At 40.6% G+C, this 15,141-nt stretch overlaps 1 protein-coding gene across 2 annotated transcripts in view; it reads right to left on the bottom strand.

Annotated features, from left to right (window-relative positions):
• XRN2 (5'-3' exoribonuclease 2) overlaps positions 1–15,141 on the bottom strand; it is a 100,434-nt gene that overhangs the window by 39,220 nt on the left and 46,073 nt on the right. For both annotated transcript variants that reach the window (XM_061587991.1, XM_061587992.1), the window contains exons 18-20: positions 4,202–4,309; positions 4,010–4,099; positions 719–791 (exon numbers count right to left, since the gene is read on the bottom strand). In XM_061587991.1, coding sequence (XP_061443975.1) covers positions 719–791; positions 4,010–4,099; positions 4,202–4,309 — 271 coding nt within the window. The remainder of the gene's footprint in view (positions 1–718; positions 792–4,009; positions 4,100–4,201; positions 4,310–15,141) is intronic.

Genomic DNA, 15,141 nt, shown 5'->3' with positions numbered 1-15,141 from the left:
ACAACAGGAAAATGTAGGAGGTGTCATCCCTATGGAGAATGTCTTCCATCAGGCAAATACTATCATAATGAACTGAAGAAGAGTTATTAGTTTGCACTTTTAGCCCTTATAGAACACTGAAGTTCTACATTCAAAATTATAGTTCTCAGAATTCTAATAAGATTACTGAAAAATATGAAATGGAAATGGACTGCCTTCAAGTAGATTTTGAAGAGGGTTTTCATGGTAAGCGGTATTCAGAGGGGATTTACCACTGGCTTCCTCTGAGGCTGAGAGGCAGTGACTGGCCCAAGGTCACCCAGTGAGCTTCATGTCCGTGTTGGATTCGAATCCTGGTCTCCCAGGTCATAGTCCAGCACCTTAACCACTACACCACACACAATAATTTATTTCTAAGTATGTCTGTTACTCAAATATTACTCAAATAATACCCAGAGACAAAAAATATGCTACATAGATAATAAATTGTAGTTTAATTTCAAGCCAAAACAACATTCGGGTGTTGCTAAAATTGCTATTTGTCACAGCTAACTTTTGACAATTACTTTGTTCTCGATTTTCCCCACTTTAAAAAAAGTTTTGATCTGATAACGTAGACATTGAAATCCCTTTGGGAAGTGGCAGCACACATGGCTATGGAATAAATTCTTTCCTGATTTGTTCAAATGACTCCAAAGACTTATTGAATAAATATTAATTTCATGAGCTTAAATATTACCTTGCCAAGCAAATTTCTTCCCATTCAAATCAATAGCAAAGTCTTCAGGGTAAAAATCAATTATACTTGATTCCTGTTGGGTTTTTTTAAAGAAAATATTATTACAATGATTCAGAGATTTGTAGAGGATCATGTGAAGAATCAGATTATTCTTGTTCACCGATTAGATTTTTTTTATAACGTTTTCTAAAATAAAAAAATAAGTTAATTCTCTTCTTTCCAAATCGGTACAAATAGCAAGTTGAAATGAATAGAACTTTGCTGACAATTTTCACACTCCAGTGTAATAACCACTTCTAAAGTTTGAAATCTCACAACAGGGCCGGCACCAGGCATGATTAGTTCCATGGGCACCAGCCTGCCCTGGGCCCGTGGTGTTCACCCTGCTTACCTCTCCCGTCGCCTCACATGAATGTTGTGGGTGCTGTGCACACATGCCTATCATCATTCAAGATGGCGGCAGGGCCTTCCCTAAGGGGCTGATGCCCCCACTGCCATCTTGGTTGATGACACACATGCGCACTATGCATGCAAATATCTGCTATCAGCCAAGATGGCGGCAGGGGTGTCAGTCCCTTAGGGAAGCATCTGCCACCATCTTGGTTGATGGCAGGCATGTGTGTACAGCATGCACAGCATTCACAGCAATGCGAGAGGTAGGTGGGGCGTGCATGTGGGCTTATTGAAGCCTGTGTGGTCTGTATGGGGGGGGTGCCTGGGAGCCACCTCTCTCCAATCTGCGGCAGTGTTGGGAGTTGGCGCTGTCGTGGATCATGAAACGAGAGCACTACCCTCCCTCCCTAAGGACCCAACCTGGCCATCCTCTGGCACCGGCCCTGTCTCACAATGTAAATCTTGGATATTTTCCAAGACATTGCTTTGGGCACCTGCTCCACAATATTAAATATTAGACAGATACCATCTCAATTATCCTTTTGGCGCCTATTGGAAGACCTTCCTCTTTCAACAAGCTTTTAAGTAGAGACCTTATCCTAGTCTGTGTCTGTTGGAATTGCTCTTTAATAATAATAATAATAAAATAAAATTTTATTTATCAGACGCCCATCTGTCTGACCAAACGGACACTCTGGGTGACGTACAATATAAAATACAATCTCAACATATACATAATCATCATAATATTAATATTATAACATCTCATCTAACAGACCATCCTACGCTAATACAGTATAAAATCTAGCCCACCCCAGAGATCCCATAGGCCTGCCTAAAGAGCCAGGTCTTCAAGGATCGGCGAAAAGTCAACAGGGAGGGGGCATGATTCTAATTTTTTTTAAAAAAAAATATGCTTTTAAAGATGTTTTAAGTATATTTTAAAATCTGCTTCATGATGTTTTAGAGTTTTTTTAGTCTTTTTGTTTGCCACCCTAGACTCCTACTGGGAGGAAGGGCAGGATATAAACAAACAAATGTGGCTTGACCAGATCTGGGGTAAGCCAGAGAGATCATTTGAGGTCATCCCAATTTTAACTTTTCCTCAGCTCACTGCAGCTAGCTGTAGAAGTTTGAAAATTGGAAATTTTATTGATTAGGGTCCCAAAGTATAATGGGGGTCTATAAACAAGGAGTTTTGTCACTCTCATAGAGAAATTGGTAAGAGATGTAGGAACAACCAGAAAGCTTCCTTTTATTCCAGCTAAAGAGAGTTGTTAACCACAAAAGGGAAATAGCAGCAAACGCACAGAAATATGTATTAAGAGATCCCAGAAAGGGACTCTAAGGCTATGACAATATTTTAATAATTACAAGAGAACAAACATAGGGGAACATACGAGTACCCCAGTCATTTTTAGAAGACAACAAGGGATCCAAGTATCTTAAAGGTCCTGTTTAAAATCCACAATAGTTGAGTTTTATGATAGATAAGGATTTTTAGCTAGATTCAAATGAGATGAAGCCTCATACGACACAGATGGTATTTTTAAATGAATAAAACCAAAACTGAATTAGAGGAAAAGAATTTAAAATGTCTCTGTGCAGAGTACAGTAACAAGCCGCAGATCGCACAAGGGAGGCAGCATTCTGCATACTGTTGTGCTCCAAACAGGCTGAAACTGGATCATGCATGTATGAGGAGGGCAGATGTTTAAATGCTAGAGTAATGCTAATGTAGGGGTGCTCCTTAAATAGAAATTATAGCTTTAGGGTTTATATAGATGCAGGTTTCAATTCATCATAATATGGCATAGATTTATATTTATGTTAAAAGAAAGTAGTCAACACTAATGGTTTGGAAAAATCCTGAAGCTCATGAAAAGGCAAACTAGAAGGGGACAGAAACCACATGGTTTACTACAAAAGAGAGGAACAAGTGGACATTAGGGAGTAAACAAGTACATCATTGAAAAGTGGATCTTGGATGGACAATGACCAATCAGCTTAAGAGTTTTGACATTATAATATATTAATTTAGATTATTATATTATATTGTATATTAGGTAGGAGGGTAGAATATCTGTGAGGCTATAAAAATTGTGCACACCAGGAAATTGGATCACTCTCTGGATTTCCAGAAGCAGGGTCTATGTTACCTGGTGAGGGTCAGTGACCTGAGGATCCAACTGGGCACCTGGGTGCTGTTTTTAGAAACATGGGTGTGTCCTTCTGCCAAGTTCCTTGGCTGGCAGAGTAACAAGGATCTTTCTTGCCTAGGCCACATCAGTGTTGGCAAGTAAAAGTTTTACTTAGCTTTGCTAATGAGTATGCATGCTTATATTTTTCTTTTTCCTATTTGACATGATTTATGTCATTGTTTTAGCATTATTTGCACTAAACAAGGCAAATGAGAGAATCTGAAAGAAAGGGGAGTGTTGATTCACAGATCAGAGCCGAAAGTTTCTTGTCCTGTAGGCTGGCAGTGAGCTGTCCTCAGACAGGTCTAAGATGTGAGAGTACTTTTAACTACTGTTAAAGAGGTTGATTGGAAGGCACTTGGTACACACGATTGCCACACCTACATACCTTGAAGGGGAGAAAACACTAGGGATTTGGGTGTGTTTAGGGTGCCCCCTCTGGGATCCCCAGATCCATCTAAATCAATTAAAACTGGTGTTGTGAAATCCTCCTACACAGCAGAGAACAGATTGGGCTCTAACTGGAAGAGATATAACCTAGTCTCAGTTTATATGGTTTGCCAAGTTTCTGTCTCCAATGAACAGGGTAAAATAAACACATTATTCAGGCAGACATTGAAGCTGTTAAGAGAAAACTAAAACAAACGTTCAAATGTTGAATAGATGAAAAAGGAAACAGCAAAAACAAAATTCTTACCGGATCAGTCATAAGTTTCCGCCAGGTTGGTGGGAGGAAGTTACCACTAGCTGCCGGAAAGACTCCCATAAGTTGTTCAAGAGGTCTGAACTGCCAAAAATAAAGATAAATAACAATAACTACTTTGACCTCCCTAATAATGAGATTAGTGGCTTCCAATTAATTGTTATAAAGATGAGCAGTACATCTTACCGGTTTGGTTCCCTTCTCAAAGTCTGAGGGCATGTCTGCAATCCCTTCAAAATCTGAAGCAAATGGTGCATAATGGAAAGGATAATACCATTTCCAGGAGGCACATCCCTAGTTTGCAAAATGTAAGAAGAATTCAAATCACAAAAAGAAGATCCAGCAATTCTTCATTCATACTTGTAGGGAGAAAGGTAAGATTGGAAGCCATCTGGCAACTAATCTAGATGAATTCTGAAATAGCACATATATTCACCAAAATATTTTCAATTCTTTTTTGTAAACCAATTTGAAAAATTGGACCAGTGGTATACAAATTCAACAAATGAAATGTTACATTACCACTAACTCAGTTGCCATTCCTTCACATACTACAAATATTTTGGATTATACACCAAAGCCAGCATAGGAAATTTATGTACTGAAAAATCAACCAATCCATATCCACAACATAATTAAGTCAGAGTCAGTGATGTGGGGCAGAACATTTTCCATAACAGAAACATTTTGATTTCCAAAAAAGGCACTCTTTCTTAAAATATGTTTTTAACAATAGATACCATATTAACTAAACTGAACAGTTTCAACATTCTAGTTATCATTTTTCCAATGACTGTAGCAAGGAACCATATGCCTGTGCAATTACACATATACAGTGCCTTGCAAAAGTAATCAGACCCCTGACTAATGCACTCACATTACTGAATTACAAATGGCACATTGTAATTTCGTTCTGTATATTTTATTTTGAAATACTGAAACTCAAAATCAATTACAGGCATACCCCGCTTAACGTTGCCTCCCTATAACGTACATGCTCCATACGTCCCCATACCCTGCTTAACGTTTGCGCGCTTCACAATAACGTACACTTTATTGGCATGACGCCGCTGCCATCTAGTGGTGATTGCGTGCAGTACAAGTGAAGACAATTGCTTCACTTAAAGTTTATTTTTGCTTAAAGTATACTCTCCGGTCCCATTGCAAACGCTAAAGTGGGGTATGCCTGTATTGTAAGGTGACATTGCTTTTATGTCGGGAAATGTACTCTAAGGAGTGCCCCATTAGGAATGCTGTAGTGCAGCCAATCTCAGTAGGCTTACTATCATTGCCAACCAGCTGATCAGCGCTGACAAGACTCCCTTGCCAAGGAACACACTTTAAGGCTTACAATTGTTCATTGGCAGCCATATCTTTATCTGCCCCACACCTGATATCATATTTGATGGCAGCTGTTATGCAGGTGCCTGTGGTTGGGGAAGAAAGGTCATGTGGGTTAAATTGGGATCTGTGTCAGACTGACTTAGATTTGTGGGCTGGAGCTTCACAACCCCTGAGGTATACAAACAGAAAAAGGAGGAGGAAAGGAACAGTGACATGGCTCAAGTGTTTGTGGATATATGCGACTTAAGCCTGACAGACATGCAAATGTGAGCAACCACCTATGTCAATAGGGTGTGGTAGTGGATGTCTCTGCATACCAAATAAGTAGGAACCTTCATGGTGAGTACTAAGTGTTCCAATCTCCTCTTTCACATGGCAGGTGTCCACTGTGAGATGTGAAAGAGCTACACAGAATCACAAGAAAGGACGTCTAGGCCAGGGAGCAGATACTATTTGCTCCTAAAAGAGCCATCAACAACCTGAACAGAACTGTTGGGGCAGTCCATCTCCCAACCTTCCCTGGGACTACTTAAGATCTGTGTGTCCTGAGAGAAGGCAGAAGTGAAGAAGCCCAGGCCTGGGAACTTGTATCATTAGGCAGCCTAAGAGAACTACTGCTCTATGTTTTATACCATTTACTTGTTTTAGTATTTTAAAGTTATGAAAAATATGGACTTCCTTCAAGTTGATTCTGATTTATGGCGACCCTATGAATAGGTTTTCATGGTAAGCGGTATTCAGAGGTGGTTTACCATTGCCTTCCTCTTTTAAAGTTATAAACTACCATATATAAATGCAATAAGTCAATAAAATAATAAGTAAATAATAGAATCCAGCACCTTCCTTTCAAAGACCGCCTCAAATTAGTAGTGATTTGTGAAGGTGTTCATCAAAGCCCAGGGTCACTCATCATCTCAGGATAGGTGGATAAGTAGATAGCACATGACTGCTGCCCTGGTGGAATATGATGTTATCTGTAGGTCTTGGGATGTGAAAGCCAGGACAATAAGGATTTTATCTTTAGTGCCAACTCATCTTCTCTGGGGTGGAAACAAATGACTAGACTATTCATTTGTCTGTACAGCTTTGTCCTCTATATGTAGGTTCAAGTGCACTTCTGACATCTAACATGCCAGTGTTCTCCAACGGGTGAACTGCATCAACTTATTTGGCATTGTGCAGCCCAGTCCTGGGAGGTTGTTGACTGTCATGACAATTGTCTATGCTGGATCTTTTAGAGGCAGTCCCCTAGAGAAGGTGCAGGTTTGTCAACAATCATTTGGACTGCTTGAGAATGGATATAGGAATGGCCTTGTGGTAATGGGTTATGTCCTCCTGGAGGGACAATAATGACAACAGGAAAAGACTTGAGTGAAGTTGGGCCCAGGATAGGATCTCAATGTAGGTGATGCTTAGTATTTTCTAGGTATAACAGGGTGATTTGTAGATCCTGACTGGCCTTGTTTCTATGACACTTTGCTTCCTTGGGGACCATGAAGTCAGGAATTGGTGAACATTTACTAACTCTATATAGTACCCATTCTTGATGCTTTGTAGAGCCCATTGGTCAGACGTTGAGACTTCCCAACTAAGTAGAAACAATAGTAGTCTTCCTTCAACTGGGATATGGATGGTGTCAAAGCTGCTGTCTACCTCCCCTGCCTTAGGTGGGTTCAGGCTTGGTAGTAGTGACGCTTTTGCTTCTGTTAGAAAATCTGGGCCTGTTCTATGATAGTTGCTGTTTATGAAGTCTTTGTTTTGAAAAAGGTCTTTTTGGGGACAAAAGAAAAGAACCACTGTCTAGGTTGGTCTCTCGCATCTTTCTTAGGAGCTAAAGACATAGCTTTGCGCTTGTCCCTTGTTTCAAGAAGTACAGGTTTAAGTGCTTCCTCTCCAAAAAAACCTGGCTTCCTTAAAGGAAAATGAGGTGAGGTTGCTCCTAGATACTATCTACACACCAGTGCTTAACCCAACAGGAGACCCTGGCTACCAGGAGACCGAGTCTACAGCAGCACCAGCTAAGAAAGCTGATGCCTTGGTCAATTTTTTTTGGGGGGGAGGGGTTGTGTAGTCTATCAAAGTGATTGTGGTTTTGAGTAAGATCTTTTAGCCATAGTAGAGAGGCTAGGCAAAGATGGAAGAGACAGAGACCACCTAAAAAGGCAAAAACAATTAGCTTATGGGTTCTCTTTAAAGCTAGACCTCAGTGTTTTTCTCCCAAATTCTTTAGAAGTATATGACCATATTTAGACATTATTGCTCATGATAGCAGTACACCTACAGGAACACCCACTAAAGGATGTTCCTGCTGTTCTTAAGTATAAAGGTTGCAGGGGCAGATTAGTGGGTGCAGCCCATTCTGATACGACTATGTCATTAAAGAGTGCTGGAAAGACTCAGGTTTCTGAGGGGTTCTTGTTTTGAAGGCCCCCAAGATGCTGCAGATACAGAATCTTAGTTTGGAGGGCATATACCCAAGGAAAGCAAACCCTTGGACACCAATGGTAGAAAGTAAACAGTCTAGAGTTTTGAAACTCTTCCATGTTGAAATCCTCACTACACTCCTTTCTGAAACGTGGGGACATGGTAGGTCCTGATTGGGGATTTAAATACACAAAGGATCTCCTCTCAATTTGGGGAGTGACACAAATTAAAGTATATTTGATGTACAGTTTCCTTCTTTTTATATTATCAATGCCTGAATACCTCTAAGCAGATATATTCATGCCATTTATTATTGATATTACTATTTGAATATTTTATATGCTTTCACACTGCTATGCATTTACCACAAGTATTACTCTACCACTGTATTTACATTGTGTCTTTCAAAAGTGCATTTAAGAAAGGCTACCAGAGTTAAACATAGGTCAGGATGTATAGTTTTAACCCCATAGCCAGAATCTAATAGTATGTAGGGCAGTCTCTTGTTATTTAGAAACTCTTGAGGTAAAAGCCAAGAATGTTTATAATTTTCTCCATCTTGTTTTAAAACAAAGCACAGTGTCTGTTACATTACTCGTACGCATTACAGAACCCGCTGGTTACCCAAGACTATTGATAACTGAGTGTTCTATGTTATGATAACATGTAGTGAATGAGTGTATGAAGGATTTTCCTTTCTAGGTTGGCTGAGATGAGAGAGGGCTTGGAGGAGCTGAAGGTTGGGAAAGTAGATGATAATATGGGTGTCTGGGAATAAACATAAACAGATATTGTGAGTACCCAAAAAACAGATCCTGTGATCAGCAAGCAACCTCAGTTTGGTGCCATACTAGTATGGGACAGAAGAGATACAGAGTCACAGAGTGCCAGTTTGACCAACTGATGGATGAGATACCAGGGGCTCAGCCATTAAAACATTATCAGACTATGAAGACACCCCCGTTTCACCAGAAGATTTGCGAAGTTTCTACCACGGCCTACCACCTGAGACTCAGTGAGCACACCTCCCCCCCCCTTCTCCAAGTCTCCTTTTCCTCGCTACAGTACTGTTTGGCTACCAGCTACTTGTATGTGTCTGCATATGAAAGTTTAGAACTAAAGGGCATATGTAGCTGTGTACGTACTTATTTGCATTGGAATGACTCACAAGAGCACTCCTGGCTGTGTTAATCGGACACATTTCAATAAACCCTATTAAAATTGGTAAGATTGTATTCCTCGACACTATGTGTTCAGGAGAGTGCACTTTGGATTTAAGATTATCTTTCTTCTTGGGAAATTTTGAGGACTAGACTCCTCAGAGGATGGTAAAGGGTGCTTAGCCTTGGTTTTGGACCATTAATCTTTACTGCCTTCACTTCTCTGAGAAGCAGCAAATGTACCTGTTCTCTGAGAGCATTTGGGTTTTCTCTGGAGTTCACTAAATGTATCAGTAATGATGGACTCTTTGGATGGTTTGCCCAAAGTCCTTCTGAAAGAGGAAACATTCACAAAAGAGGCCCTTGGTCAGCCCTTATCTGCCCTGGAGAGGCTTGAGCTTGCACTCCTTGTTTTCATCAAAAGCTTTCTCCATGGTTGAAAAGCACTTAGGAAGGCACACATTGCCCTTCTATATCATTTTTCTGCTGAAAAAATGGTGCTGCATTTTCAGCTTCCACAGGGCATGGGGGGACTCCATGTGAGGTTGGATCTTGGAACCATCAAGACTTGAACTGTGATGGTAAGTATCTCAGCTTGGCAAAGAAAGGTTTCCTGATTGTGGAAACAGCCAGGATTTTGAGGCTTCATTGATAAGCAGCTAGAGCACTGTGGAAGTGAGGTCGCAGAGGGCTGACTCACTGACACAGTTGCCATTGTGGCTTAAGATACAGCTGTGGTTTGCTTCCTGACAATTCTAAAGTACTTTCCTTCATTGAAGTTGTTTTGCCAGATGAATGTTTTCCTGTCAGAACCATCATCAAGTAGAAGGCAGAGAGGAAGATCCAAGAAAAATGCAGAGGCAAAAAGGTTTTTCTTTTTAAATAAAAAACGCTACAGAAAGCAAAGATAGCCATGATACTGTGGAGGAAAAATTGAACAACTGGAACCCATCTTGTCCTTAGCATCCATTTTGCTCTCATATATCTCCTTGATATAAAAGTTATTTCTGAGACGTCAGCTGTGCAGACACTGACTACTTATGAAAGTAGCTAAGTACTAGGAATAGAATAAGACCTGTTTGTGGTCGGCCACTTGGGGAAGATTCTGAAGTAACCAAGAAACATGCCTGGGCCTGATATGTTAAATAACATATCTGTTGACCTCTGGAAAGTCCCTTGCAACGTGTCTTCATGACACACCACCCACAGCTTTGTTTGTTCTTTCCATATCGTTTACATAATTAATGAAGCTAGTTTGTAATTTTGTGATACATACTAGGCACCATGCCCATGGAGGTCAGAGAGAGCTTTCCCAATCTTGTTTTGGGAGGTCTCTTTCTCTCATTACTGCAGTAATTGTACGAGTGGGTTTTGAATAAAGCTTATGGCAATCGATGGTTAATGTGGTCAGGCTTCCCCCCCCCCCAACAATATGCAAAACAAAAGCAAAAAAGAAAACCCAAACAAGCAGGAATATTTTTGAGACAGAGGCCTGAGTTAAGCAGAATGATGAGAAGAGGAAGCCAATGCTGGAAAAGGCAGTAATGAACTGAGGAGGAGCTAGCAGAGAAGAGGGTAAGGAAAAAAACTAGGCTTGCCTTCCGGAAGGCTGGAAGCGACAACCCACAGTGGATTCCTCCTATGCCAAACAGGATAAAAGATTGTGCAGAGAGGCAGGAGCATACAAACCTGGGAGGAGGCTCAACTCATTCACATTGCAGTAAACCATGGTTAACATGATGTCCTAATGTGATCATAAAATGTATTCTTTTTTATATTATGAAGGTTTGGTTACAAAAAACAATGGTATCAGATGTATTTTGATAAACTGTACAGACAAAACGTAACTGTGTCAATTTTATTTATTTATTATTTGATTTATATCCTTCCCTTCCTTCCAGCAGGAGGAATTCAAATTCAATTCAAAGCAAACACCAATAATTTCTAAACCATATGCCTGGATCAAAATCTCAGATCTAATATCTCAACATAACCCCATGCCAAAGAGAGAAAATGGGGGAGATGGAACCTCTTATTTAAACATGGTTAATTTCTACTGGCTTTAATTAATCCAAAAGTTTCTAAACTTCCACAATAGGCCTGTAATTTCTATCACTCTATCTATTGTTAGCCATTTTTAAAAAATCCATCAAACTCCAATTCAAATGAACATTTCTTTTACAAAAAAAGGATAACATCTTGTGACACTGTATTATAACTGTCAAAATCTCAATCTAAATTTTTCAATGTGTTTCTGTAGAAACACCCGATTGATCATTATACCAGGTCTTTACCAAAATTAAGCTGCTGTAAAACTTTTAATCCTGTCACAACACAATTTGCTTTATTTATCTTTAACAGAGCTCAATGCAGCTAACAGAATCAAAACATTATAATAGAAAAAAAATAATGAACAGCTACTAAAATCAATTTCATCAAGACAGCTTTCAGCAAATAATGAAAATATCACATGGTCTCCTCTGTGTCTACAGATCCAGAGTTAGAATGAAAAGCTGCTTCAGCCCTTGAATGCTCCTCTGTTAATTATATACCACCAATGATGCTATTCTTCAGCCTTATATAAAGAAAAGTTAATGTTTGAAATACACTAGCCAATCCACTTGCATGTTGTCCACTCTCCAGATGTACTCTGTCAGTAAATGTATGAACCTTTGTGCCCAGGCTAGCAAATCATGCCTCCAGATGGAGTATCCATGACTTTGTTCCTCCTTGATGATTGATGAATGCTTTCACAGAATTGTTGTCTGTCCTCAACATTACTTGCTTAAGGCAAAATAGCGGCACAAAATGTTGCAGTGCCAGTCATGCAGCCCTTAACTCCAGTAAGGTGATATTTTGTTTTGCTTCCAGAGATGACCACACACCTTGTACAAACTCACTTCTGCAGTGAGTGCTCCAACCACATCAACTTGAATCTGTTGTAACTAATATCTGTGATGGGTTCTTTGGAGGACACCTCTGCATAAGTTGCAGTCCTTTGTACACCACAGCAGAGCTGCCCTCAGCTGGCCTGTTAATGGAACCTGGAAATGTCTGGAATGCGCTATCTGCAATTGGTAACAATGCTCATTGCAGAGGCCGAACATGAAATCTGGCCCATGGTGTAACTTGGAAGGCAGATACTAGCATCCCTAAAACCTTTGCTAAGACCATGAGGTCCTCCATGGTCTTCCCCAGCAATGGCTGTACAGCCAACTCTATCTTTTCCACCATTTGCTTCAAAAGAGATATTGTCTCGCATTCCGTATCTATCATTGCCCCCAGATGCGGCAGATGTTGCACTGGACTCAAATGGCTCTTCACAATGTTTACCAGGAATCCATGATCCTTGAGAGCTGTTAGGGTGACATGAATGTCCTGATACGCTGACGGCATTGACTGAGATCGAATCAAAAGGTCATCTAAGTATGGGTACAGATGCATACCTTCCTAACGTAGATGAGCCGCAAGGGTCACCATTATCTTCATGAAGACCTTTGGGGCTGATGCAAAGACAAAAAAGCATTGCCCTGTACGGGTAGTGTTGGTTGCCATAAGTGAGCCAAAGGTACCTGCAGTGCTGTGGATGGACTGGCACATGGATATAAGCCTCAGGCAGATCTATGGAGGCTAAGAAGTCTCATGGTTGAAATGCTTCCCTTATGGAAACTAAGATTTCCATGCAAAATTTTCAGTACCTTACGAATCTGTTCAGGAATTTTACGTCTAATACTGCCCTCCAAGCACCCCCTTTCTTCGGTACAATAAATAGCAGAGAGTAAACACCACATAATTTCTGGTCCTCTTGAACTGGTTCTATGGCTGCTATTTGCAGCAGATGTTCTGTTGCCTCCTGAACTAGTCTGCGCTTCTCCAGATCTGAAGAAATTGGTGATGGAACAAATCTGCTTGGAGGTGGGGCCTGAAACTATTTGATACCCATGATGCACCACATTCTTGAAGCAACGGTTGGATGTTGTTGTCTCCCACCGTTGAGCAAAACTTAGTAGCTGGCCTCCTACTGGAGTTTGAAATAAGTCAGAATTGTCTTTGTTGTCTTCCACGCCTGTTGGCGTTAGCTGAACTTGGAACTCACGTTCCTGGTTGCTGTTGGTTACTCAACTGGAATCTAGATCAACCCCATGCCTGCCTATTGGAACAGTAATCTCGGCCTCTTCCACCAAATCTGGATGGACAGTATGGCTGGTAGCGACAAAAGGAACGCTGGTCATCTCTTCTTTGGTTTTTCACTGGCATTGCCTTTTTCTTTTCCTTTGTCTCCACTAACACATCCTTCAAAACATCCTTACATCAAACAATTTCTTGCCTGCATACGGTTCTGTAGCCAGCATCGCATGAGAAGTAGCATCTGCCTCCCAATGGTGAAGCCACAAGATGTGCCTAGCCACCACTTCAGCTGCCATAGCTCTGGCTGAGAATTGTGTCGCATCCATTGTTGCATCTGCAATAAATGCCTCCACTTGTGAAAGCTTCAGAATAATTTTCCTGAGTCTTTCTGGATCCTGATCTGGATTGTTCAAAACATTGCCTAACCACAGTAGTGCTGCCCTTGAGTACACAGATGCTGCTCATGCTATAGCATTGATCGTAAGTGCTTCCTCGTGTACTTTCTTTAGTGCTGTATCTAACATTTGCTCTGTGAGATCCTTCAACAGAGCATCCCCATCCCTTGACAGGAAATTTCTGGTTCTAGCAAGTACAACCTATTAGCATATTATACTGATTTTTTTTTAGACTGAATTGGTGAATTCCATGTGATTTCACTAATTTCTTGAGAAATGAAGACCACTTTGACCACTTTGTCGTTAGGCTTTTTTTCTGGAAGTACAGTGGCTCCCCTGGATCTGTCAATTAATTTAATAATATTTGCATACTTTGTTCTTTTCAAGCTCCTGCCTAATAATGTGGATTTTTTTATACCAGACTTATTTTTCAATCTTTCTGGATGACTATCAATCTGGTCTTTCCTTGGCTTGACCACTATCTGAATCTCTTTTGTGGTCTATGTTTTGTTCAAGATCTGATTTCTGTTAAGAAAATCATTTTCCAGAACTCATCACAACAGTTTTATCAGTGTAATCAGTATCATCCACTTAATGAGCAAGCAAAAATACTTTTTAAGTATTCTCTCTGTGTGTTGGGTGTGCAGGAGAACCCATAGATTTTGGTATCTTTTTTTGGTTACCACTCACTGAGTCATCAGTCATGAATATAACCATGAATTCAAACATGTGGACCCAAACTGGACACAGAGTTCTGTTCCAACCTCAGAGCTTTTCAGCAACAACACCATCCAAAGTTCAGAGCTACACTCCATGAGGCACAAGGGGCAGCCACTGGAAGAAAATATAACTCCTTCCTCTGCACATGCTTGGTGTGTTTTATGCTCACGTAATGGAGGGGGAATTCAATAGCTTTTATCCAAGCCCATGTTTTCTCACAAATATTTTAATACTAAGTGGCCTTTCAAATACAACTGTAGTTTCACAACAGACTTGGCCCCAGCATGGATACATTTGTAAGAAGATTTTTAAAATTAAGATTAAATTATTTTGTTTTTTTAATAAAGTGCCCATGCTTAATTAGCATTCTTAGATATGTACACAGACTACCAGACAGACATTTGTCTCTTATTTCTAAGCAGAGATATGTGCTGGCGGTAATCTGACCCATCAATCTAGCCGCAGCATTTTGCACCAGCTGAAGCTTCCGGACTAGGCGCAAGGGTAGACACACATAGACAGCACTGCAATAATAAAGTCTTGAGGTTACCAATGCATGAATCACTGCAGCCAGGCTATCCCTGTCCAAGAAAGGCCATAGTTAGTGCACCAGTTGTAGCTGGTAAAAGGCACTGCCATTTAGGCTACCTGACCCTCAAGTGACAAAGATGGACCCAAGAGCACCCCCACACTTTGCATCTGTTCTTTCAGAGGGAGAGTAACCCCATCTAGAACCGGCAAATGGCTGATCTCCTGGACACTAGAACTACCCATCCACTGTGTCTCCGTCTTCCCAGGGTTCAAACTCAGTTTATTACTTCTCATTCATTCCACTATATCCAGACAGCATTCCAGACATTGAGCCTCTCTTGACTCAAATAGAAGTAGAGCTACGTAACCAGAGCTTGGAAAAGTTACTTTTTTGAACTACAACTCCCATCAGCCCCAGCCAGCA

The sequence above is a fragment of the Rhineura floridana genome, chromosome 1 (genome assembly GCF_030035675.1).
Source record: "Rhineura floridana isolate rRhiFlo1 chromosome 1, rRhiFlo1.hap2, whole genome shotgun sequence".
In the NCBI taxonomy this organism is placed as follows: Eukaryota; Metazoa; Chordata; class Lepidosauria; order Squamata; family Rhineuridae; genus Rhineura; species Rhineura floridana.
Note: the sequence above shows the minus strand (reverse complement) of the source record. Positions and strands in the feature narration are given on the sequence as shown.